The 26,879-nt window shown below is 37.9% G+C and overlaps 1 protein-coding gene across 5 annotated transcripts in view; it reads left to right on the top strand.

Annotated features, from left to right (window-relative positions):
* The window catches only part of SORBS2 (sorbin and SH3 domain containing 2), a 175,917-nt gene extending 149,849 nt beyond the window's left edge, over positions 1 to 26,068 (top strand). For all 5 annotated transcript variants that reach the window (XM_040643396.1, XM_008710467.2, XM_008710469.2 and 2 more), the window contains 4 exons: positions 1,920 to 2,123; positions 17,832 to 17,881; positions 21,724 to 21,830; positions 23,881 to 26,068. In XM_040643396.1, the coding sequence (XP_040499330.1) occupies positions 1,920 to 2,123; positions 17,832 to 17,881; positions 21,724 to 21,830; positions 23,881 to 23,942 (423 nt within the window). In that variant the 3' untranslated portion in view covers positions 23,943 to 26,068. The remainder of the gene's footprint in view (positions 1 to 1,919; positions 2,124 to 17,831; positions 17,882 to 21,723; positions 21,831 to 23,880) is intronic.
* The last annotated feature ends 811 nt before the right edge of the window (positions 26,069 to 26,879 follow it).

Below are 26,879 nucleotides of genomic sequence, written 5' to 3'. Positions count from 1 at the left end.
CTGCCTTATTATTCAAATTTAAAAAAAAAATGTTCCAACATTTAATTTTATCTTGGAATCAAGGAATAGTCCTAACATAATGAAGGTACTTCTCCCTTACAGAGTCTTTTTGAGGAGCCATTTGTGCAGTGCTGTTCCCTTGATCAACCCTCTCTAGGCCTCATGACTGACCCAAATTTCACTAGCAACCTATCCAATTCTAGTAGCTCTTCTTAATAATATCAGAAAGAGGGGCACCTGGGTGGCTCAGTGGTTAAGCATCTGCCTTTGGCTCGGGTCATGATCCCAGGGTCCTGGGATCTCAGGGTCCTGGGATTGAGCCCCGCATTGGGCTCCCTGCTCAGTGGGAAGCCTGCTTCTCCCTCTCCCACAACCCCTGTTTGTGTTTGCTCTCTGGCTGTCTCCCTCTCTGCCAAAAAATAAATAAAAATCTTTAAAAAATAATAATAATATTAGAAAGAGCTCCTTTGGACTTGCAACTTTACACAGTGAAAAAAGAGCAAATGAACAATTTTCATTCTGTGCTAAGCAATCGTGTTCATTTGTTTGAGGCAACCACAGGTCTGCACAGAGCATGGGCTAGAGAGTCACACACAGGGTGGTTCTCGAACCTCTTTTGTTACGGGGGAAGTCCTTAGCTGGGAGCAAGGAAGGGAAATCCCACTGCTCTTACCCTGGCAGAATCTTCTCATTCTCCCTTCTCTGCCCTGGTTCTGAATCATCAACCGATTCTCGTCCATCCTTCAAGCTGCAACACAGCTTTCCATAAACCAAACCAGCTTCTGTTTCCTAGTGAAAGAGAAGCTTCTGCCAGTGCCATTTATAGCTCCAGCAACAGCCTAGCAACAGTGATGTGTGACCGAGAAAATCAGTACAATTTTAGGAGTAGGGAGATTTCCTTTTCTTCAGTATGTTCTGCATGGTGGTGGTGGTGGCGTGGGACAGGCTACAGGAAGACTTGCACCTTGAGTGTCCCCTGAAGGAGGCCTCCCTACTGCACTGAAGCTTCGACTGCGTGCCCCCTGCGGGGCCCCATCAGCAGCCTAGACTTCCATACCACCTGTTGGATCCGCCTGCAGAACTTCTGCCATTGAACCACATTTGCCTCTTTATTTCGGGGCCACACGTGGCTTCAAGTTGAAATTTAAGCTGGGTTTTTTGGCATTGGCATGATCACGGCCGGTAGCAGGAATGGCTATTATTGCTAAAGCCAGGGGTTGTGTAGAAATGTTTAATGACCACTGTGGCATGGCCACCAACCAGTGAGAATGGGCAGTGGTGCTAACGCCATCTTGACGCATACCGGCTGGAGGTCAGCCCTGGCCACAGCTCGGGATGGTCAAGGGCACTCACTGTCTTTGCCCCGTCCTGCTAGCCTTACTCTTTGCTGTTACTTACCACATGTAGATCGAGGAAGCGAAACAGCATGCTGTTCAACTTCATCCCTCCAGAGGTTGATTTCTGCAACCCATTTCAGACACACTAGCACGACATGCTGAGTTGCACTTTTCTAAAGCTCTTCCTACAGAAGGTCATTCCCTTGAATCTGTCAGTGATAGGATAACGCTACTGTCAGTGAGATTTTCCCGTTAAACTATTCTGCTTTTTAAAGAAACTTACACAAGTCGTTTGACATGTTCCCAGTGCGAACATGTGTAAGCCCGTTCCTATTAACCAGGCATTCCTAGGGGAGATTCGATGTCATGAATAAATGATGAAATTACATATATGTTGATAATCTGTAATTTGGGTGTGAGCTCAGAGACTTTATTTGTATTCTCCTGACAAAAACAACAACAACTGGCGGTATCAAACTTTTCCCAAATGGAAAACTATTGTTTATTAGACAGCATAGACAATTACACTCTTTTTGTTATCACATCTCTATTCATAACGTATTTTCCTAATATTCATTACAGGGAGATAGAGTTATTCTTCTTAAAAGAGTTGATCAAAACTGGTATGAAGGTAAAATTCCAGGAACCAGCAGACAAGGCATCTTCCCTGTTTCCTATGTAGAAGTTGTCAAGAAGAATACGACCAAAGGTGCTGAGGATTACCCTGACCCTCCAGTCCCCCACAGCTATTCTAGTGATAGAATCCACAGCTTAAGTTCCAATAAGGTAAGAAGACCTTCTAGCATATTAGTATAATATTTGGGTAGCCTGAAGTCAGATCATCAATATGTGACATTAGACTAGAACATCGTTACCTATTGCAAAGCACAAAATGTATATGTTATGTTTCTAAGTGTATGTGCCATGTCTAGTCAATATAACTTCTTTTTCTGAGAGGTGCTAGCACAAAGGTTTAATGCTTGATTTTGATAATTTTATTTTCAAATTAAAATACTGAAGGAGAAAACATTACTATCATAAAATCCCATATGATTTATACCTATATATACACGTATATCTGCTTTTTGAAAAATTTTCTAAAGCTTGATTTTTTTCCTAAAGTTTGATTTTATTTCTATAGATGCGTATTTTCCATGGATTATATTTGGTATAAGTAGTATACGTAAGTATATGTGGATAGGTAGATCCCAAAATGGTTTATTTCAGCAACACATGGTAATTAAGTTGACAAAATTCTATTAAAGTCTTGAGGTTTTTTTAACATAGAAAGAAAGAGAGTAAAAATTTTTGATTAAGGTCCATAAGTCAGTTGGTTTATTAGTTTGAATGAAAATGTCATTGGTTATGAGGAGTCCTCCAGTTTATTTTATTAGGTTTAGGATGATTTTATGCCAGATCTACTGTCTCACTTGAGCTGTTAGCTAAAGACAATTATCTTTCTCAATATGTAGTCTAAAAGGGACTTTGCTTCCCGAACCGGTTAATTAGAAAAAGCTATTCTACTTTCTTTACTCACAGTATGAAGTTTTTCTTGATTTTACATTGAATTATATGTTGTGTTTTTTTCATGGATGGTATTTAGGGATTTTTTTCTCCTTCTTAACTTTTAAGTGTAAAACTTTAAATTACCAAGGAATTATTCCACTTCCCAACATTTTAAACATTTTGTTTTGCATAATTCATTAAACATTTTGATTGAGATCAAGGCTGGGACATAGAAAAATAAACCATTGAGAGCTAGCAAAATCATATCAACGTATCAGACGTTATCAAAGTGTGAAGTCATTTCATATCCAAATGCAAGAAGGCATCCCCGGTGACCCAAACTACTCCTTGAAAATGAGCTTAGAAGGATTTTACATATGTAGATGCTCTAAGAATCTACTCTCTCAAGGGAAGCATTTTCTTTTAAAAGGGCATTTGATTTATTCTACTCCTCTTTGAAGACTGGGTTTCAGTTACAGAGTAATTGCTCTCAATCCTTTATCATTGGGTAATACAGTTTGGTACTATCTGATTTTGTCTGATTGATTCTAAAGTTTTCCAGAAGCTCCTTTAGTATATTTATTTCACTACCAGAGCTTAATTTTAGGGATCAACATCCTTCTTTCAATAGTTCCTACTGATAAAAAGAAAAGATCAGAATCTTCATCCATATATTTGTCTTAATTACCATTCAGTCATCTCAAAAGAACTAACAGCTAAATTTCAAAGAGGCCATCCCTTCAAGTAAAATTTTATAAGAAATAAGCATGTATCTACAAAGCCTTATTTGACATGTAAGAAATTCTTCCATAATGTCCTAATTAATACTGGCAATGTAATGTTATAGATCACAGGATTTTAGTCTTGATTGTGAATATGATTTAAATGTATTTTCAGTTTCCTAAGTTTTTTCTTAGAACACCAGATTTTACATTTTCTAAAAAGAGAAATTTCACTAATAACTAATTAGTGTTTTATTCTCACTGCTGGGAAGAAAATATGTTGAAAAGTTCATTCTATAATTTGAAAAAAACACTTAATGGTTTCATCCCATCTGGTAATCTATGCTATGATATCACTGGCTTAATGAAGGAAACTTCTCAGTAGTCCTAAATTGAATCATTTTCAGAGAAAGAACTAAAGTGGCATATATCCTAATTTCTGACTGATATTTGCAAATAGAGGACGGAACTCATTCACTCATGAATCACTCTTTGACACACTCAAATCACATTTCTCAACATACTATCTTTATTTTAGGGGAGATTCAAATGTAAGTTGATACTATTTCTGCTTTTAGTGTAGTGGAGTCCAACTCTAATGCTCTAGGGAGAAAAGATAATTATATGATTTTGTATTATAGGAATATTTATGTTATATAGGTAATTCAGATACTTAATATCACCATTAGTAGAAGCAAGTCCGTTGTAAAGCTAAGCACTTTGAACCTGTGAACGTGCATACTGCGGACCAGGGTGATAATAGGAGCAGGTAGTAACAGTGATAGTGGCAGTCATGACAATGGTGGGATTTAAAGGTCTTTCTTCCTCATCCGCATACTATTTCTGACCTTGAGAGAAAGTGAAAGTGAAAAGTCATAATCTGAAATTTTTACATATTTCACAGATTTTCAAAATCTATTATGGTGTTCTATAACAAAGAGCATAAAATAGAACACTGGCCAATAAGAAAACTTCTCTAGCCTATCAAAGGAGACTTAGGTAATTTCTGTCTTATTAAAAATTGAACACAGACAGGACTTGCTGGGAGTGGCTATCCATCTAGTAAGAGACCACATGTATGCTATCACTCTATATCAGCTGCTCAGCAGCCTTTAGTCCTGAATCTTCCACTAGAATGCTCACATGAGCTTTGTGACTCTTTGCCTCATTTATCCCACCCCATGGTGACAGGACATCATATTTCTGTAAAAAAAAATAGCTAAATAAATTCTATTAATGCCCCATTCCTATTATAGGACACAGAAGTCAAAAGTTAGGTGGCCCTAGGACCAAGAGTGCTGAGTGCATGAGTGAAGTCTCATCCTAAACAACCAACAAATCTTCCTTGAAGATTCTTTTCTTTCCAATCCCAAACCATCTACCTGGAGAGAATGAAAGTAAAATGCCACCCACCAGACTCTCAAGGCCTCCGTATGTCTAGCATGTAACATTCTTTCTAGTTCGGCAACAACAGATAAATGTCTTAGTGTGTTCCTAGGCAGCACTTCTAGAACTACTTTTAAGGAATTTCCACTAAAATTCTGCTTTGTACAATAGATCCAAAATATAGTGATAATACTAAGATACACAGAAGTATATTTTTGCTTCAGGAGATTAAGTTTCATAAATTATACTCCATAGGTTTACATAAAGGAATGGGAGTCCTAGCAGAAGTTTACTCCCATTAAGATCACATGTTCCCTTCCTATGTAAACATTTACTTTAGATTTTTTAAACTTTGAAGTAGAAATTAACATAAGTTAAGTTTGTTCTGATCATGAGTTTCTGTTCTTGAAAAATATTTTTCATTATTTATTCATTTAGAAATGTGTTACTGTATAATGATATAAAAATATTTTATGCCATATGTTATAATTACCTTACGAACATGAGTGAGAAAATTATGGACATTCAAAAGATTTGGCACCATTACAGGAAGAAAGAACACTAAACAAATTCAAGGAATTAAGAAAAACTTTCATTATTGAAGCCTTTCATTTTATATTAACATTATTTCAGAGGTATGTATGCTAAGTCAATATCTGAAGCCTAGTTTAAAAAAGCTAATCTATTAAATAAAATCACTTCAGGTTTCACTGTCTGACTTTATAACCTCGATGATGGCTTTATATTATCCTGACCTCTAAGACCCCTTCCAAATACTGGAGAGTTCCAGGGTTCAGATAACCTTCTAGCTAACATGCTAATGATTTTATTTAAATTCAGCAAAATATCTTCAAGACCATAGCATAAGATATTTTTATATTTATGACCATACTCTTCCTGCATTTCTCTGTCTCTGTGTTTTGATGTATCATTATTATTTTCTTGGTTTATTTTTTAACCATAATCCCTGCTCATTTCTAAGTTGGCTTCCAGTGAACCAGCCCCTCCTCCCATGCACAAAGCTTCACCTGGCTCAGATAAAACAGCCCAGGGGTGGTTGTCCCTGACAGCCGCATGTCCACCAGCAAACCCTTTGACCCCAACGCCACCTCCTTTTCTGGACAACTTCTTGGATGAATTAGAGAAGCTTGGTGCTTTAACCTTATCAGCTGACCAAGCCAAACCAGATATCCCAGAGGAGATCATCCTTGAAATTAAGGAGGAACCCTCAGTTCTCCTCCCATTGCCTCCAGCTTCTGTACCAGCCAAGTCAGCTTCCTCCCTGCTGCCCGTCCCCCACGCAGGGGTGACCTCAGCTGCAGTTCAGGCTTCTGAGGCAATACCACTTCAGGATCCCAGAAAGACAACTCAGAACAAGTTTGGAGATTTGACAAAAATGGGAAAGGGCCTTGGAGGGCCCAAGAGAGTACCCGAAGTCCTAGGTGATAAGTTTGCAGCCTCTGCACACAGTAGTATGGGTCCCTTGCCCATAAGTCTCCCTGTCATTGGAGAGGAAGATGAGGATATCTGTGAGGGGTTTATGTCAGGCATCCGAAGAGGGCCAAAAGCTCAAGAACCAGATGCTCTGTGGTATGCCCGTGATGGCCCAGAAGAGACACCAAGACTGCACATTGAAGAGGAAGAAGAGGAGAGAAAACCTGCCTGCTTAAAATATCCCGTAGCCACCCCCACAGATCCTAGAACTCCTAAGGAAGACAGCAATGCAGCAAAAACCAGTAATGAGGTATTTTAATCTTGCCTGATTACTGAAGAACTAACCAGTCTTACTATATTTAGATAGTACAGTTAATCACACTAATACACATCAATTTGAGCATGGCCCTAGAAGGCTTCCTACTAAGAAACACAAGCACTACATAAGTTAGGGGTGGAGTAATGGATGGAAACACACCAAATTTTAGTAAGACAATGTAAATATCTGATATAATTCCATTATTCATGACTATAAATTCATATTTAAACAATCTGTAATGTATAGTCTTCCTGATTTTTGTTATTAATAATGATAACTACATAGTTGAACTCAAACACTATTCTAAGAACTCTTCATCTTTACTTTTCATAACTCAATGAGGTGGGTTATATTATTAGCCCCACTTTAGAGATGAGGAAATTGATACACAGAGATGAGTCCAATTCCAAAGGCAGTTTGCAAAAAAGGAGAGAGAGAGGGAGGAAACAAAAAAGTACACCGTGCCCTTTTAACTCTCTGAAGAGAGTTATGTCTACCAGTTGGTGGCTACTTAAGACTACTAATGCATTTTCATCTTACAAACAAAGAATCTTAGGCAATGATTTTAATTAGTAAAGAGGGAAAACACCCTAAATCTTTAGCCTGTAAATTTTTCTCTTAAAACAAAAGCAAAAACAAAACTTGATCAAATATGTTACCTGTAAATTAAAAAGAAAATATGATTACTGGCAAAGACTGAAATTATGAAACAAAAAGAATGTTTTATAACGTGTTACTATGCAAGTCACTTTCCCCCTCTATTTAAACATCTTAGAAAATGAAAATAATTTTCAAAATCCCATAGTTGTCTATTAAGACCTTACCAGTAACACATATAGAGGCATGTGACCTATATTACAGGGTGTTCTTGGGCTTAAATAATGATCAATGCCCCTGAGGCCCCTGGATACCCACAAAACCCTGAGGCTTGGCTAACTTCCTCAACCAGGAGAGAAAAGGTCATCTGAACAAAGAACCCAGCCACACCTGCACTTGTATAAAATAAACACACTACTGAACACAAGAGATCATTCATTACAGAAAGTCCAACATGTTTCTAAGTTAGCTATTTAAATAACTCTTTTTTTCCTTCAATGTAATCAATCATAAGACGGTAGACGAGATTAGTTATGTGGCTTGGTTCCTAGCGGCCTGTTGCAGGCAGCCCCGGGGCCAGGCGGTGTGGGGGAGTTTCACAGCAGTTCCCGCCACGCACCCACAGGCACACTCCCCACAGGCACACGTCATCGCTCCCCACTCCCCAAGTTTTGCAACAAACTCTCTAGAAATCGTGATCTACTTTACCAGCAAGCTACAAAGAGTCGTTGCTTTTCATTGCTTTTCCTTCATTTTTAGAAGGAGCCCTCCTGTAAAGATAAAGGTGTAGAATCTGGGGGTTCCTGTCTCCAGCCACCCACTTCAAACAATGATCCCACCCACTGGGAATTCTGAATCAAATTCAAAAGAAAAGTTAGTGCTTTTCAAGCAAGAATTTGTCGTAAATGTCACTTGCCAGGGCTTTTGGTAATGTTAACGTTATTGGGGGATATTCTCTAAAGACCAGGTAACGTTGTTGTTCTCGACACAAGCCATAATCACATCTTGTCTTTCCTCAATCTTTAAGCTGCCTTCACTTTCTCCGGGAGATGGAATGTCTACACCTTTTCCCAGCTGTCTCCTTCCCTCCCTTCCTTTTCATTCTCCCTTAGCCTCTATCTCTGACCTGGCCTCAACACTTTCTCAGACTCCCCAGCCCTACTCACCTCCCCTCCTCCCTAAATGCCCTTACCAGCAGGAGATAAATTCACCAAAATTAAAGGTAACTGCATCCTGAGTGTGGTTTATTGCATGTCTTTAAATGAATTTTGTTAATTAGATATATTTAGATTTGTGTCATCTTACAAGTTCTAAAAAGCCATGGAAATATTGGTTGCTAACTTTTAACATCATTGGCATGGCCTCTGTCCAAACCTTTAAAAGATACACTGGTATAGCAGCTATACCCAAATGGGGAGGTGGGGGGAACAAACTAAAATTAATATATAAGAATAGAAAGTAATCACTAGATTTTTTTTTTTTTTTTTTTTTTTTTGGAGAACCATCCCATTCAAAGACATTGGCTTTGTGCCTGTCATCCTCTGTCCCTTCTCAGTGGGCTCGTTACCTCCCACGTGTCCTGCCCATCAGCGGGTTCAACAGAGCCCCAGGGCTGGATGATCTTTAGCACTGTCCTGAACCTTCTTCTTCCACAAATCTGAAGTAATTAATGAGGATGGCAGGAATGACGCTTTCTTCTGTTAACGGTTCACAAACCACCCCACTCGGAGTTTTGCAGGCTGGCAGCCTTGCTGGTTTTTAACTCCCTGTAAGGATACCATGAAAAAAGACTACCAACAAAATTAATGGCTAACGCCAGAAAGGGATTTAATGACAACCGTGGCATGAAATGAATCCATCACAGCAAAGTTCTGCTTCTACAATCAGAATGATCCTGAAATCTCTTCCTTTAGACAAAAGGTGATAGACTTCAAATAATAACCCCTCCTCACATTCAATCTTTGGAACGTGAAATGGAAGCCTCTGCAGTTAAGTGAAAACACGAAGGTTCTGGTAGAGTCTGGTTTCTGTGCTAGGAAGCACCAGCACCCAACTCCTGAGAAATGCTGTCTACACAGTATTCCAAACTCCCGTCACTGACTCCATCTACCCAAAGGGTCCAATAATGTGAATTCATCTTACCTATGAAAGGAATTTTTTGAAAAAATGGAATATTTTAAAGACTAGCAGACTCTTTGCCCTTCGAGGTTTTATTTTGGCTAGTGTGAAATAATTAGGAAAAATTTTAAATAATAATAATAATAATACTTTAGATACTATCTAAAACTAAGAATTTACCTTTCTCCCACTCTTTCTGTGGTATTCTTTTTAAGGCCAAAGTATTTATTCCTTGCCTTTCCCTTACTTGTTTCTTAGCCCTTAAACTTAGTCAATACAATGCAAAGTATCTTTAGACTCGGACTTCTCTAATTTAGACGGATGAAGATCTCGCCATTGTAGTATCAAGGACAGAACCAGGATTTACACAGGTTTATTGTCCTGCAAGAACCAAGTTCAATCTCATACACACATTAGGTTTCAATTGTTTGCAGAATGGTATGAGAGAAGGAAGGTATTCACAATAATGATGTTTTCAAAGAATACTTTCATAACTACATCAAATAACTAACTCCAGAAAAACGAAACAGTTTTTTCTCTATTTTATCTTGCTGGAGAGCAAATGATCATTTTAAATCCCCCACTGAGCTTTTTGAAAAACCTTATAAATCTATTTTCTATTCATAGGACGAATATAAGTTGACTGAAGTTATCTTTGCTTGTAAATATAGATGCAAATTGAATCAGCAGCAAAGTTTAAGTCATTATTATAGTTTAACCCCACATCTGACACTGATAAACTGTGCTGGCTTGAGTCCTCGAAGAAGGCTGCCTACTTCTTCCATGTCAAGAATATTACAAGTTACGCTTGTTACAGAGAGAGTAACTCTGCACTAAAAGCAAAGACAAAATCAAATTGTAATAATGTTTTAGTAGGTATATAGTATAGTATGCATGAAATCATTACAATACTTTTAACAACCCCTATCAACCATTGTTTTACTTAACCCATACTAATTTAATGCAATTTTATTCTTTTAAACTATTTCTGAGACAATGTAAATCTTTCACATACAATCCAAAATCTTTCATAAAAGTAAAATTCACCAACACTTTATAGATGACAGAAGACTGAAATGTACATATAAATTATGAGCGATATATAAATCAGAATCCAATATTTTCTCGTCTTTTGAGCATCTTTTTTTAAATAATGGTTTTTCATGCTAAAAATTATCATAATTCTCTATTCTTCTATAAGCTGAACTTCCGCTTCCAGCTAAGACACTTATGGCATGTGGACTCAAATTGCAACGTAAGCTCTTTATGAAGAGATACAAAGACTCTTCTTTGGGTTTCTTCCAAGAAACTCAGTTATTGTGGGCCCCTAAGAAAGTCTCCTCACTCTAAAACCATCCCATCAGAAAGTAATCCCCTTGAACACAGTTTCCAACATGGAATTAAACACTGAATCTTCCTAATATGTCCAAATGATCTTTCTGGCTATTTATCCACATCATTCCAACAGCTAATTGTTTTTTATCTATGAGCCTTGATGTTCATAGAACCCCTATATTAGTTGAGATTGGGGCAGCTGCCTTGCCAGAAAACTCAAAATAATTATAGCTGAAACAACGTACGAGTAGATTTCTCTTATGCATAAATGTAGGGCATCTAGCCAAATGTATGTGGCTCCATAGTCATCAGGAAACCCAGGAGATTCCATTTTATTTTAGCACATCATCTTCCTCAATGAGAAGCTTCCACTGCATGGTCCAAAATGGCGGCACCAGCTCCAACAGTCCCTTTCTACTGCATATATCCCATCTGTCAGAACTTATCACATGAGCACATCTTAATACAAGGAAGGCTGAGAAATAGACTTTGTTCAGAATGTCCACGTGCCTATCAAGATTCTATTACAGAGGACAAAGAAGAGAACGCGTACTGAAGAACATCAAGCATTCTCTGCCATAACCCTTAAAGAAAAATACTTAATGCATTTCATACCTAGAGACTGCAGATTTGAGGTCAATCGTTACTAACTATTATAAAAACATTCCTCAATGAGAGCTAAGAAAACCCAAGTTAAAAAAAAAAAAAAAAAGTCCTGCTGAGGTTCCCATAAGCAAGTCAAATACTTGTCTAGCACTTTTGACAAGTAGTAGATCTTGCCCACTCCTGGAAAGAAAATTAAGCATCCTCACACAAGAAAGGTTAGTTGAGTCACTGTTGTATTAAAAATCTTACTTTGAAAGTAGGCCAAAATAGTCACAAGGTGGAGATAGGACCATATTCAGTATATAATGATATTTTACCATTTTTCCCAGAAAAGCCATGTTTTCTCCTTATGTGTTTTGTTAGAAAATGTGCCCCCACTAATGATTGAAACTTTTTAGGAAACTTGATAGGTATTAAGAGAGATTTCCCTCTCTCTTACCTTGCATCTATTCAGATAAGCACAAAGAGAAGATCTGAGGCTGTCTTGAACCCCATTGTTAAACATTCTATTAAAGACACGCACATTCTTGTATGCATTCTTAGCCATGGACATTACACGCAAACATCTTCTTGATGCCAGCTTCTCTCCGTAAGTCTCTCTCTGCTCTGCCTGTCAAGTTCCATCTGAAAGCAGCCCTCGCCGCCTGTGGTGTGAAAATTGCAGGCAGCCCGAAGAGCTGTCTGCAGGCTAACTGGTAAACCCTCCCTGCCCTGCTACTATTCAAGAGTTTGGCATGCTGCGTGTGCATGAAAAAAACAAAACAGGAAAGCTCCTCCTGAGGCCGTAGAGTGAAGACAAGAACTAACTAACTTCTTATGGCTTTTCCAGGCTGACTTAAAAAGCGAGATATTTGTCTTGGGTAAGCCTCCGCGTAGCCCAGTGATGTCTAGGAGATCCTGCAGCTCACCTGTCAGAGGGCTCAGCAGTTCCCACAGGGTAGGGTCAGAACGCCCCGCCTTGCGCCAGGCACCCTGACCACCCATCCTCAGTAGGCTGGCTCTTCCTTAGTCATCATTGCTGTGCTTTGCCCCTAACGTGGAGCTAGAGGTCCCCCTGAGAGGAAGGGACCCCCGATGATGAGCTGTGAAATCAGATCAACTTGAAAATCCTCTCCTGTCTTTGGACAACGTGTTTCCCTTTTACGTCTGTATGTGTAAGCTTTCCAAACTCCAAAAAGACATGACCAAATTCTCATTCGACAAATAAGGCTGTAGTGTATGTTGTCTTCTCCATCCGTCTCATGCTTCCATGTTCTCTGTAAATCTCTGCTTTCCTTACAGTCACTGTTTTTAGTGCCAAGAATAAAGCTGTTGCTAATCATATACCGAACTCGCAGGCTTCCAGTAATGTCTGCTTCTGGGGCATTCAGCTTATTTCGATTTTTTTTTCTTAAATCCATGATCCTTGTTGCAAAATATCTTGTTGCTCCGGTGATATGTGCTACATTCGCTCCACAATCCTTTTTAAGCCTCAACTAGAGATTCGAGGATATTTCAGTACTCTGGATTGTAGGTACTGTCAGTCTTTTGACAGCTCTGATTGAATTTAAAGGCGAAATTACTTTTCCCTGTAGCTCCTTAGTTCTGTAACATCGAAAACACTTTCAGATGAATGGATTCTAAATGGTACTATCAGTTCTGAGGAAGGCAGCCAAGGCATTTGGGGATTTCTGTCTCTGCAAAAGTTGGTCTTTTCACCATTTCTATTTGATAAACCCTTGGTTTTAACCTCACCTGGTCTGTTACATGACTATGGTTTGCAAATTGTTAAGGGCCCGATTGACTGCAAAGAGGATTTCCTTTTCCACTTTCAAAAAATAGCTATCTCTGTGTTTATGCCATTTTTGTGCTTTTTGCTTGCATAATGAGACCTAGCTTTGTTTCTGAGGCAGAGATTTGGGTTGCCATAGAGAAAGAGGAATGTTGATTTGAAGAGATTCTTAGACTCACTCACAGAAGGGCCTTCCAGAGCCAAAACAAAAAGGAAGATTCTTCCACAATTAATATGGCCCAGCCATAAATTTCCCATGGGTCAGTGAGATGCTATGTTTTAGGTCACCTCAAGGTTTTTTCTTTGCCAGATTTTTACAGTATATACTTATAAGTTATATGTGTTTCTAGGAAACAAAAATATTCTATATTCTTTAGATTCATGCAAAGTTGTATATCATAATTTAAGAAGGAAAATGAGTCTATAAACATAAACATGGGATTATTAGGAGAATTTTATTGAATTATCGAACTACAACTAACATTTTCTGGGAAAAAAAATTGAAGAATTCTAGAAGTGTTTGTAACTCTTTCAAATATTCTTCCACATTAGTGTTTAAAGTAACAGTCAATTCTTACTTAAGAAATATGGAATCCTAGATACAGCTAATCCTAGAGGTGCCGCTGCAGAAGTACAGACAGACAGATGGGTTCTGGACTGACCGCATCTCCCCATCTGAGCTGGGGAAGTATGTTTTACTGAAGTCAGAGAGTCTAGGTTATTTCAGACCAGTTCCCTGATGAGCAGTGGGTTGGTTCTGGTTTTGAATATTAGCATGTGTTTAAACTTGTCTCATTTGTATCCACTTTTGATAACCTTAAAAAATAGCTACACTAAAAAAGTGGGGGAGGGGGGAGATTGCTACATTGCCAAGGGGAAAAAGTTAAGCATTTAGGATTCCATGAAAACAGTATGGTGCTTCAGTGGGTTTTCTAATTTTTATTGTACTCTTCAGACACATGTAAGACTCTCTGAATGTCACAAATGTATATGCTATATTGATCCCAAAACTGCTAAGAAGTTATGGGTAACGAGCAGAGTTAAAATAGAAGTGAGCACAGACCAAAAACACTGGTGGCTAAAAAGTGATCCTTGCTCAAAAATTTAAAATGTGGGAAGGGAAGTACATAGTCAGAAAAACAGGTGGATATCTATTCCACCACACTCGTGGTCTTTAAAATGACCTTTCAAAATGAAAGCTGGGTGAAGGAACTTCAGGAGAGCCAGCCAAAGGCATATCAGCATGTTGCTGCCCCTCATCACCACTCGGGGGCAATAGAGTGCAGATACCGTACAGATCTTGTCCTCAAGGTTTGTGCCCTTGGAGTTCTAACACCGGAGGGGGAGAGGCAAAAGATAGTCTCCTAAGATGATTTCCTCAAGTGTCCATACAGAACATAAACACTTGCCTAAAGAACAAAATGAAGGTGCTGATTTTAACCAACTTAGTCCACTTTATTCCATCAGAGTAATTCAAGAAAGAGTGCCAGTCAAAATTATAATTGTTTCTTCTTTTTTACTTATTTGTGATATTAAGAAATGATCTTTGAGTTTGGGTTTCCTGATCTGAAAAAATGAAGCTGAATGGTTGCTAGGATTGTTTTTACATGACCAGGACACTTGAGAATTAACCCATCAGTGGGAGCTGTCTCAGCACGCTGACAAGTGAGGATACAGTATGGTTGATGATGGTACCCATACATAACAGAAGAAATGTATTTGTGGAAATGTGGATTCCGCCATGGATTCCCTGAGGGGGACAAGATTCTAATCATCATCTTGTCCAACTCCTTGCTTTTAGAAATAATGAAGCTGAGGTGCATATCCAAAGTTACATTGTCAATGCCAACACCAGAAAAACACAAATGTGCCCTCATGAATAGCTATGAATGCTACTTACTCATTTATTGACCAAATACGTTTAAAATAAATTAATTGAAATACCGTAACCAGTCATCTTTCCTCAAAAGTGGTTCCTAACCATCCAGATTCACATGGAGATGATTCCTGTTAAGGTAATCTTAGAAGAGTTCTAAAAGTCACCATGATAGTAGTGCTAATAAAGGCTATAGTAAACCTTGGCCTGAGTATGTGAACAGTATAGAGACCTGGTAAGTCAGAGAAGGGGTGGGGGTTCTCTTAAAGGCTATAAAGGAAAAGAAAAGATCTTGGGAAGGATTGGTACAAGCAAGGATATTGCTGGCTGGCACACCAGGAACACGACTCCTTGAGACATAGACACGTACTTCTGGCAACAGCCCAGCGTTCACAATTGTCAAAGGGGTGATTCACTTAAATTACTTATGACATGAGTCAAATTAAAGGAATTAAAGTAGTAGAATTGTAATGATGACAACGAAAAGGTTCTATATGGACTTTCCGAGTAGACTGTTTTGTATCAAGGAACAATCTGATTTTTAAAGTCGTATTTACGTTTTCACATAAGAGAGCAATGAAATTAGACCAACCAGTTGTACCAAGCCCTGGGTGCCATGATGGAAACGTCAAACTTTGACTCAACTTAAAAATATTAGAACGATTTGAACAAGTAGAAAGAGCATAGCGAAATACATTTTACAAAACATTTTTCTCTGAAGATAAGAACAGGTAATCAGATAATATTTTCTTATTTATAACTTCGCTATGCACTATAAATGGTGCTATGATGTTTCTGTGAGACAAAAGCAGCTGTCCTGGTACTCTGAAATACAGCATTTTCCATTTTCTTAATTACATTTTTATATTTTTTTGAGTGACTAATATGAGCATTTTCAATATCACATGGCTTGAATGTATAATCTTTGGCCAGAAATTTTACTCCTGGAAATAGGATCTAAAGAATGGTCCAAAGCAAGGAAATAACTCTTTATATAAAGATGTTTATAGCATTGTTGCTCATGATAGTGAAAAAAGGCTAGACCAACCTTCACTTCAAAAGCAAAAAAGAGGGATGGTTAAGAAAACTAAAAAATATATCTACACATATGTGAGGGAATATTATTCTGCAGTGATCTAAAATGCAAAAGAAGACTGGAAAATTATTATAAAATATTAATAGCAGTTGATATACACATACCTTATTCCTGTATAAAAGTTATATACACATGATTGGATGAGAATTTGAAGAAATTTAATAGCTACAGGCTTATGGATGACTTGTGTTTATTTTACATATATTTGTTTATTTTTATTTGTCTATTTATTATTTATATAAAATAGTTATAGAATCATTAAATATGTTTATATTGAGTTAAATGACCTTAGCATGGCTGGAAAATGGTTTAGTCTTCATAATTCTTAAAACAGTATATCTTACCATTTTAATAATAGATACATTGTTAGTAAATTTATATTGACTTAAAGAAGTATTGTACTCTAAAGTCATGCATGTGTCCCAACAATTTTTATCCACTCTTTAGTCTTAAGTTTATATATTCCATGCACAGACTGTTGAGTGAAATTTCTAAGAATAGTGTGAGTAAACGTCCAACTAATAGATTGAGTTCTTCAAGTTTTAGTAATGTAAGTACTTAGTCTTATGTTAGATACACAGGTGGATGGGAAGGGAGTGAATACAGAATTTAGGAAGGAGAGCGGATTACAGACTCAGAATGAAAGGAACCCCAGATTTCCGCATCCATTCTTGGACCAGGGGTTTTTCTATGGACTATCTGCAGAGGAAAATTCCCAGCCTGTCAGTAATCCATTCATAACTCTGGGACCCAGGAATTGGCCCTGATGTCTAACACATGGACCTACTAACTAATTCAGTAGCCATCAAGAAGAAGAGGATGTTTTTGAAATGTGTTGTGAATGAATTGTAATGTTTTTCTTTTCCTGAAACAGTAGCATTTAGGTAGTCAGTATAAACAATGTCAAGTTTACATATTCAACAAACATGTTAACTTTCATTCTTTGCAATATTTATGTGGATATATAGGATGCTAAGGTTTGTCATTTCCAATATTATAAGTATCTATTACAGATACTGGTCTTGATGCTTAGTTTAAAAAGAAAGGAAAGTCTTTTGAGAGTTCAGTGCACTGGGAATTTCTACCAATATTTCTCTTCTAAGGTAAAATGTTACATGTTACCTGGATATTGTTTGTTACATTCTATTTAAAGTTCTCTGTTTAAAAATGCATGTGTTTTCTCCACATTGAGAACAGAGAGTGTTAATTCCAATGTAGCATGGGATGTCTGCCTATCTATATTTTCATCCGTACTGTATGTGAAAATGTTGTCTGTGAAGGGAAAGTAGAATGAATGTGGATACTTTGCTATTAGACTAAATGTGGCCTATTTTCTGCTTGTTTGAGAAAACGCTGAAGAATAAGGTTGTATGAAGGTGTCCAGACTTCCCATTCTAGTGGTTTGGTGTCTATGTTCTTGCCATATTCCTGAACTTTGAAAAATCAATGGGACTAAACCCTGACTTTTCCTTAATGCTTGAGCAGACTAGACTGTAGATATACTCAAAACATTTGAACCTTGGTTATTTTGATTTAATGTAAAGCATCCTTCAAAATATTTGAATTTTTAATCCTGCAGAATCCCTTTATTTGTTTTTTTTTCCTTCCTCTTGGTTTTTTACAACAGGAAATATTAAATGTCAAGAAAAGTACCATGCCATTATCCAAATTATCTTTTACTTAGTACCAGTTTAAACACTGATTACATTGAAAATCATTTCATTTCAGCCACAGCGTCCTGTGTTTACTCATGAAAACATTCAAGGTGGGGGGGAACCGTAAGTATTCTTCTTATCTTCTAAGTTCGAGACTAACCTTGACCCACAAAATAGACGATCGATGTACCAAAACAGAGGCCCATACAATTTTGCAAGTGAGAGCGAACAAAATAACTAACATGAGGCTCTTCTATGAAGAGAAATTACAATGGTCTCCATCTTTTATAACGGAGAAGAGAAGTTCATTTTAAAAAGAAACCCATGATTTTGCATAGAAGACTGATTTACACACCAGAGAAACCTTCCAATGCTCCAGTGATGCCCAAGGTTTATGAATCTGCCTTCCTCTCTGCTCTACTCACCACGCAAATTCTAGTAACCACGGCTTGAAAGACACAGAAATGTCCTGAAATTGTTTGTACACATATTTGAAGACCAGAAGAATGTCAAAGTAGACCAGAAGTGATGAGTTAGTAACATATTTCCAGAATTACATTCTGACAAGGGTCTTTGGAAATGGCAGTGTATTAAGACATTCACTGTCATTCAGTTAAATGCCTTGTCACGCTTTCAAATTTCTTCTCCTTTCTGACCTATAAGTGAATTTAAATTGAAGGTGTCACACATTGTCTTTAAGACTCTCTTTGTGTGTATGTGTCTTTTCCTGCTCTGTTTTGCTCATGACAGATGTTCAGAAGTATCTACTTCCTACTAGCCACTGCCTAGTCTGTAAGTCAGGAGCTAGACCCCTGGGAAGGAGCAGGGAGGGAACTAAACCTTGTCAGGCAGACCTGAGCACCAGCAGAGCCTCCCTCTGGCCCACTGTCCACGCTCTGCTCACCTGGGGGGGAACAAGTCAGCAGGGCCTTCTGTGCGGCCTGGTGCCTTCCTGGCCACTGACTCCCTCCTCACTTCTCAGAGACCTAGCAGTGAGCTAAAATCACACTCTTCAGAAACCAGCTCTCACCTCTTACCGAGTATAGCCAGAAAGGTTTTCTCGCTAGGGAAAGAGCAAAGTATATGAAAAGAACAGGTTGGAAATAAGAATCACTTAAAGTTTCATTTAATTGGAGAAAAAAAATCAAATAAGATTTGTAATTCTAAAGTTTTGGTTTGTTTCCTTATTCAAGCAGATGATAGGAACACATCACAAAAAAATAAATTCCAGACCTGTTCAGGTCCATTGCATTACTAACACATTATAGTAAGGAGCTTTTAAGGAGTTTATGAATTCATAGGTATATTATGTTATACTGTTTTATGTCCTATAAAGTTAATACATCCACGTGTGGTCATTTGGGTATTTATGAAACCACAGAGCTCACAGGTAGGAAAAGGCACATATCAAGGCCCTGCTATGGACATTAGAAAACATTCTATACTAAATTTCTATCTGATTATGACCCCAATGAGTCAGATTATGGGGTGTCACTAAATCTCTTTCATTTAAAAACTAGATTGGAGTGCAGATAGGAACATCATATTATAATGTTGCTGCATTTCAGAATTATGATAAAATATGTTATAGGAAAAGTTGCAAGTTTATAGAGAGAGCTCCAAGCTTGGCTGAGCACTTCTTATTTAAAAGACAAATTTCTTTTGAAGCGTCCTGATTCCACCACCATCATTCATCTCACCAACACATCTTTCAAAACAGCATTTTAATTGTAATTCGGCTGCATTTCCTGTCGTGCAACACTGATTTTGAAAGCCAGCAGGGACAGGGGGGTTTCCAGAAGGTTTGTTTATGTTTCCATGAAACTCCCCCCCCCTTTTTTTGTGGCCTAATTAAACCCAAATGGTAAGTAAATTTTGACAAGCACACTGGCTTTTGTCATACTAAAGTGAAGTAGGAGTTTGTGCCAATTTTTTTTTCTTAGCTCTTGGGACCTTGAGATTCCTCAAGCATCTGGGGTTTGGTGGCCTTAAATAGGCCTTTCTCCATATGAGGCTGGACAAGGGCCTGAGGGAGGGAAGGCCAAAGCCTGTAAAGCTCAATCAGAGAATCTGTATTTCCCAACATGAGAGCTTCAATGTATATTAGCAGCCCCGGAATGACTGTCTCCCTTAGATGTGACATTGGAAAAGGGACCAGGTTGAAATCAACCTTCCCCATATGGATATACAAAAGATACCATTCCTTCACCTAAGCAGCCTCAAAACCAAATCCTTAAAGCAAACAACAAAATAATCTGTCTACTCCAGCCCTGGCAAACATGCCCCATGCAAACATCCAAATTAAGCAGTGTTGATATTCAACCCCTCCTTGTCTTTTTTTTTTTTTTTTTTCCCTACCACTGCTCTGGGAATCTGGCTACCTTTCTCTGTCCTTCTCCACAATCAGAATCCTTTCTCAACAGAAGACATCAGACGCCCAATTTCAAAAGAGTACACGGGGCAGAAAAGATTTTCTAAGAGGACAAAATATTAACAGGGAAGGGAATCTCTCATGTTGCGATTTCAAGGGTAGATAAGATATTCCAGGAGATGGTGTTAGGCATCACCTCTTACCAGCTCTCTCCCAGACAACTACCACCACCTCCAGAGGCCAACTTTATCTGGGTCCCCCAATCTGAAAAAGTTAATGGACAGAGAGGGAAGCCAATGGAGCCATGTCCCTGATTTATGATATGTTTGAGTTCAAATGATAAGAAAGTTTTGTTCCACCAAAATGTGATTTTTCTGACTAAAGTAATTAGAAATAAATCATTCTTGTCCCAGCAGTATTCAACATTATCTACTTTCTAAAGTTGACTTTAAAAAACCCAGAGTGCCCTGAAATGTAGTTGTTATTATCTTATATTGGCAGAATTACATAACTGCTAGAAGAAACAGCAAAAACAAATTCACTGATTTTTTTTTAATTCCCCTCATGATACTGGTAATATTTCAGTAGTAATATGAAGTTTTCACGTTAACTGCATATCATATGCTTCCTGAGCCGCAGAGCTGCTAGAATTTTTGTCTTCACTTTCCAAAATGCCAGGCCACAATCATATGCATTAAAATACATACTATTATATTACCACAAATTCAATTTTACTGATCAATGTCACCAAAATAAAGACTCTCAACGAATTCAGGCAGAGAAAGGAAAGTGGTAGCATTCTATCTGTAATTCTTTTTGATACAAAATTATTTCAAGGGAGAGTTTAACATCAAACACAATTTCTCCAGGACCCATTTTAAAAAGAAACGTATATCCATGATCTACTGTTTGATATTGATTCAGTGATCACTGAGCATAGAAATCATCTGCTTGACTTCATAGGTGAATTACACCAGATTTTCAAATTCTAAGTCCTCACAAAACACTGGCTCAAACTATGAAACTAAACTGCTTTAAGGAATTCCTGTTGGTGAAAAAAAAATCACCTTTTCTTTTACAGCAATCTCCATATAGCTGTCTCCATATGTCTGAGATAGTTTTACATCTCTGTTTAGAACCTTGAAAATTCCACTTGAAAGTTGCAATTATTTGCTTTTGGTTATGGCCAACTAAAACAATAATTCCTTCTTGTTGTTACATCACTGAATAATGTACACATCACTTCTTTTATATTCTGAACTATTATTTAAAGTCCTCATGATATCTTTGACTCAAATATTAGAATACAGGTCTGATTTATAAATGTCAAAATGTTTTAATCCAACTTGTGGATATTACAACCTTCCACAAATATTCCTCCTTATACTTTTGAAATGCTATCAGAGTGGTCTAAACCCCATGAAAGTCCAAATACTTCTGTTCACTTTACATGCTTACCAAAGACTTACACTATCTAATTTCACATGTTAATAAGGACAGAAATGTTAAAAGTAAAATGACTATGTACAGTCTTCTATAGTTTCACAAAGGTGTAAAGATTTGTCTTTAAACACATCCATTTGTCCTGTTTAAGATTTCAGGCTCTGTATAACTATACTCCTAGGAATGAAGATGAGCTGGAGCTCAGAGAAAGTGATGTCATTGATGTGATGGAGAAGTGTGACGATGGATGGTTTGTGGGTATGTGGACACTTCCTTTCAGATGCCTTTGGCCATTTTATAATTTGCTTGTATTTGCTCCTTTGTGACAGTCAAGCTTTCTTTGATTTCATGATGCCTCTGATCTTTCATGTATTACATATGCACTATGTAATCCCAAGGCAACAATGCATTGCATTTTTTTTAAGTAGGCTCCATACCCAGCGTGGAGCCCAACACGGGACTTGAACTCACAACCCTGAGATCAAGACCTGAGCTGAGATCAAGAGTCAGATGTTTCACCGACTGAGCCACCCAGGTGCCCCTGCATTGCATTTTTAATATGGTTTACTATTTATTGTTTCAGGTATATGTGATTTTCTGCTAGTTTTATCCCAATTCAACTGAGAGAAGAAAATTTCTTTGAATAGCACCAACCAGGAAAGACTGGGATCTAAGAACTCTAACAATGGTGTTTCCTAGATGAGAAATATTAACACTCTGTTCAGTGGGCTATGTTAGGTATCAGCAGTGAGGATCTCATTGGAGAAAGCAAGATGAAGTCAGCAAATCATCTACTTTATTAGGTCTGATGTTAAATACCCTGAAAGTTCAATGATTCACCTTCATTTTAATTCTTGGTATAAGTAGAGAGAAGTTTCATTCTTACCACTTTAAAGACAAATCCCATTCTTACCACCTTAAAAGAAGAATAAGGGGCATTTGGGTGGCTCAGTTGGTTGAAGGGCTGACTTGATTTAGGCTCAGGTCATGATCTCAGGGTCATGAGATGGAGACCTATGTCAGGCTCCCTGCTCAGTGGGAGTCTGCTTGAGATTTTCTTTCTCCCTTTCCCTCTGCCCCTCCCCCACTCATGCATGCTCGATCTCTCTCCCTCTTTGCCTAAAAATAAATAAATCTTAAAAAAAAAAGAAGAAGACTAGAGCTCTTCTGAGAAAACATTTGTAGACAAGATCATACAACAGGACACACAGGAAAGAGGTAACAAAGAAATAAAGGCATAGGAAGATAGAGGAGACAAGATGAAGGTATGAGGGCTTTCTATAGACAGGCCATCAGTGGGGAAAATAATAAAAGAACAGAGGTCACATTTGCAGCCACAAGCCCCTGCTTCTGTTCATATGGAGCTTCCCCACTTAGAAGAAAAGTAAATGGCTAACCTACACAGGGAAAAAGAAAATCAATCAAACCAAGATAATAAGTTCCAGAACATAAATGAGAAATGAAACTGTAGAGCCCCTCTTCACTCTATTTGAGCTTCTAAGGAAGAATTCAGTGCACCAACCTTTATTAAAAGTTTCAAAGGAATTACGTCATCTGAAACCAAAAGCCATCATGATTGGAGCCACTTGTGCATTTGGTTTCACTCCTCATAGTAAAAATCACACCTGATGATGAACCCCTGTCCAAATAGTTCTTGGGCCTCTTTCTTCCTTTAGTGACTTTGTAAATCTTTATATTTTATCAAGGATTCTGGCAGTGCTATTTGTAAATGAATGAGGTAGCGGTGAGCATGATCTCCTATGACATAATAAAACAGGATCGTGACGGTGTCCCTGATAATGCCGTTAACGTTACTCCCTGTAGAAGAGGGGTGACAGACCCCTTGCTCACCGAAGCTTACTGTTGGGTTCTTCTAATCCATCCTATCACTGCCAGCCTCCACCTCATTTAAACTGTACCTGAGAACCTCACTTCCCGAGAGCTTTTCCACTCCTCACTCTTGCCTAGCAGCCTTGGCGATGGGGCATCGTCCCACTTAATATCGTTACATTAAAAACCCACGTCCTCAGCAGGATGGTCTGTCCCTTCCGGCTGAGATGCTGAGCTTCTCTGCGTAGCCTGGTTGTGTGTGGGAGTGCAACACTTAAGCTGGAGACGCAATGAAGGCATCGGGCAGTACAGATAAAACTGCTCACTTCTTCCCGTGGGCTCACAGCGAGTTTTCTTTCTTGTCCAAAGCCCCCAAGGCTTGCTTTCTTCGTGAAGGCTTGTAAGTGAAGTTTTCAAGCCCACATATATAAACTGATATTTCATTGTTGTTCATTTCATTTCTTGCTTCTATTTTCAGGAACCTCAAGAAGAACCAAATTCTTTGGTACTTTTCCCGGAAATTATGTCAAGAGGCTGTGAATCACTCTCCCTCCTTTTTATGCTGCATTTCAGCACCACGTCTGCATAACCTTGCCCAAAAGAGCCCCTCAGGCCTCCCGCTGTCCTGCCTTCCAGTCTCCAGTAGAAGTCACCCCACCACCACCACCATCTCTACCTGCCACCAAACCACCAGCAAAGTGACTGCCCCTGCCAAGCCCTGGGGAGGCTGGACACTTGCTTCTGCGTGAACGTGCATATTCCTGATTTCTGCTCTAAACTTTGAAAGTCGCTATGCGAGATCAGAAAGAAAATTATTATAGTTAGAAAGGGTGAAGTATTTGAAGCAAAAAAAAAAAAAAAAAGGAAATATCTCAAGAACCTCTCTAGTCCACTTTGAAAGACGTTCTCCCCTCAGGCAACCAGAGATTGTTTATTCCTAAATGCTGTGGTTTGCATTTTCACATTCTTAGCTTGGCAGTATATTTTCCTTTCACGAGTTTGCCTAGTGTCCTGGTTTACACGACATGAAAACTGTATACTTCGGCTGTTGTTTGCCTGCACTTATATATTGTAATGCGCACAGTGATTACAAAATCTAAAGCAAGCGTAGGGAAGTTAATTCGGATGAGTGTGATTTTGTTGATTGAATGTGAGTTTTCAAACAGGACTCTTTTCCTGCAGTTTTTTTTCTGTACTTTTTAGAAGAGCAAACAGTAAGTGAATAAGAGCCTTTGGTAATAATCTTGAGAATATTACAGGTTTAGCTAGACTACAAAAACAAAAACAAAAACAAAAACAAAAAACAAAAAACAAAAGCCTATTGTGTTGTAAAGTTGCATTGCTATTTTATATTAAAATGTAATAATCAGCATCATGAACAATGAGCTCTTAGTGTTTTATTTATCTGGTAAAATTTTAATAAAAGCAGTGTTAGTGAGAGGTGCAAAGAATTATTCTAATGTAGACTCTTGAAAGTATCTGTAAGCAATATTCATAGGTAAGCTTTCACTGTGTGCACACATATACATTTGAGATTGTACAAGAACAGACAATCCATATGGTATGTTGTACATTTTATGGAAATGTAAAGGAATCCCACACGTTATTTTATAGAAATAGAGTACTTCAGAAGCATCACAAGTATTAAGGCTGGTTTTAGCAAGGATTATGATCAATACAATTATTTTTACTACGATAGTTATTTTTCTTCTATGGAACTCAGAATCCTGGCAACATTTAAGGACAGGAATATGTTGAGCCTGCTTTTCCTGGTGTGTGTAAAATATTTCCTCGGAATCCATGAGGCACTTTTTAGAAGCAATGTTAAATCATTCAGGTTATATTTTCTGCCCTGAAGTAGAAATTCACAAAATGGCTTTGGGACCTGAAAGATTTAATGTGGCTCACAGTGCCTGAATTACACAGACCTTGAGAACTAGCTTTGTATTTCTTATGACTTTGCATAAGAACTATTCATATTTGGATCTTGAGCACCTTATAGATAAAACTTTTTATGGCATTTCTTCTGTGGACAGTGACTGATCTTTTCACAATGTATGTAGACTCTAGAATTTTGTACATATGTTTGCTCTTTTTTTTTGTACAGACTAGTTGTCAAGAAAAATGGGAATTTCCTAATTTGGTCTTTATCTTTCACTTTAAACTAAGCTAAAACACTTTCCAACAGGTTATCCTTTACATATCCCACAGATCACAAGCACGTCTTGATTGTGCAATTCTGTAAGATAGCATTTATGCAAAAGTTTATGGACTTAAAAGATCTTAGCAGCCAAACTGAAATGTACTGATTACAGAGGAGTTTCATTAGTAAGAAGGTAAAGAAACATCTTTGAGTAGCCTACCTTGGTAACTGTCAAGTTCACAACCAGCTTTATATCTTAAAGGCTTTGGATTTGAAATTAAGTCAACTGCATGCAGCTTTGCCGATAAATGAATAATTATCTTTGATGCCATTTATGAGAAAAGATTTCAATATCTGTTGCCTGTCATATTTAAGAAAAATTACTGTTTCTACTCTCTGTATCTGATTTTAAAAGAAAAAAATATTCATACCTGGCTTTCAGGTAATTGACTTTGAATTCTTACAAGCGAAGGTCATTGTGTTTTTCTTGAATAGACACCTAATAAATTTTGCTTGGAAGTTATACTTCAGTTTTTCTTTTTGACATTTATCCTTAAGAAGATTGTGTAGTTTACCCCAATTTCTTCGATAAAACAAGAGAAAATGCATTTGTTCTATGTTCTCTTGATACACACATGGAGAAAACATGTACGTGCATCAGCTCAGAGAAGAAATGTTCTTTAAACCTGCCACTAAAGCTCATTTGCTAAATCCTCTCTGGCTGAAAATTACTACTCAGCTAAAACAACACATTTAAAAATATTTCTGCCTCAAAAACAGCTATTTTTCCAAGAAGAAGTTAATTATAAGAAGTTGTAAGCACTTTCTCAACTCAACCACCTTAAATTTTAAAAATTCTTTTTTTTAATGTCTGTAGTACTTTATTTTTTTAATAATTTTTTATTATGTTAGTCATCATACAGTACATCCCTAGTTTTTGATGTAAAGTTCCATGATTTATTACTTGCGTATAACACCCAGTGCACCAGGCAAAACATGCCCTCCTTAATACCCTTTACCAGCCTATCCCACTCCCCCACCCCCCAAAGCCCTCAGTTTGTTTCCCAGAGTCCATAGTCTCTCATGGTTCATTCCCCCTTCTGTTTACCCCCCTTTCTTCTTCCCTTTCTTCTCCTACCGATCTTCCTACTTCTTATGTTCCATAAATGAGTGAAACTATATGATAATTGTCTTTCTCTGCTTGACTTATTTCGCTTAGCATTATCTCCTCCTGCCCGTCCATGTTGCAGCAAATGTTGGGTAATCGTTCTTTTTGATGCCTGAGTAATATTCCATTGTATATATGGACCACAACTTCTTAATCCAGTCATCTG

The sequence above is a fragment of the Ursus maritimus genome, unplaced genomic scaffold (assembly GCF_017311325.1).
Source record: "Ursus maritimus isolate PB19 unplaced genomic scaffold, ASM1731132v1 scaffold_28, whole genome shotgun sequence".
In the NCBI taxonomy this organism is placed as follows: domain Eukaryota; kingdom Metazoa; phylum Chordata; class Mammalia; order Carnivora; family Ursidae; genus Ursus; species Ursus maritimus.
The sequence above is the reverse complement of the archived record's forward strand: the minus strand, read 5'-3'. Positions and strand labels throughout refer to the sequence as shown.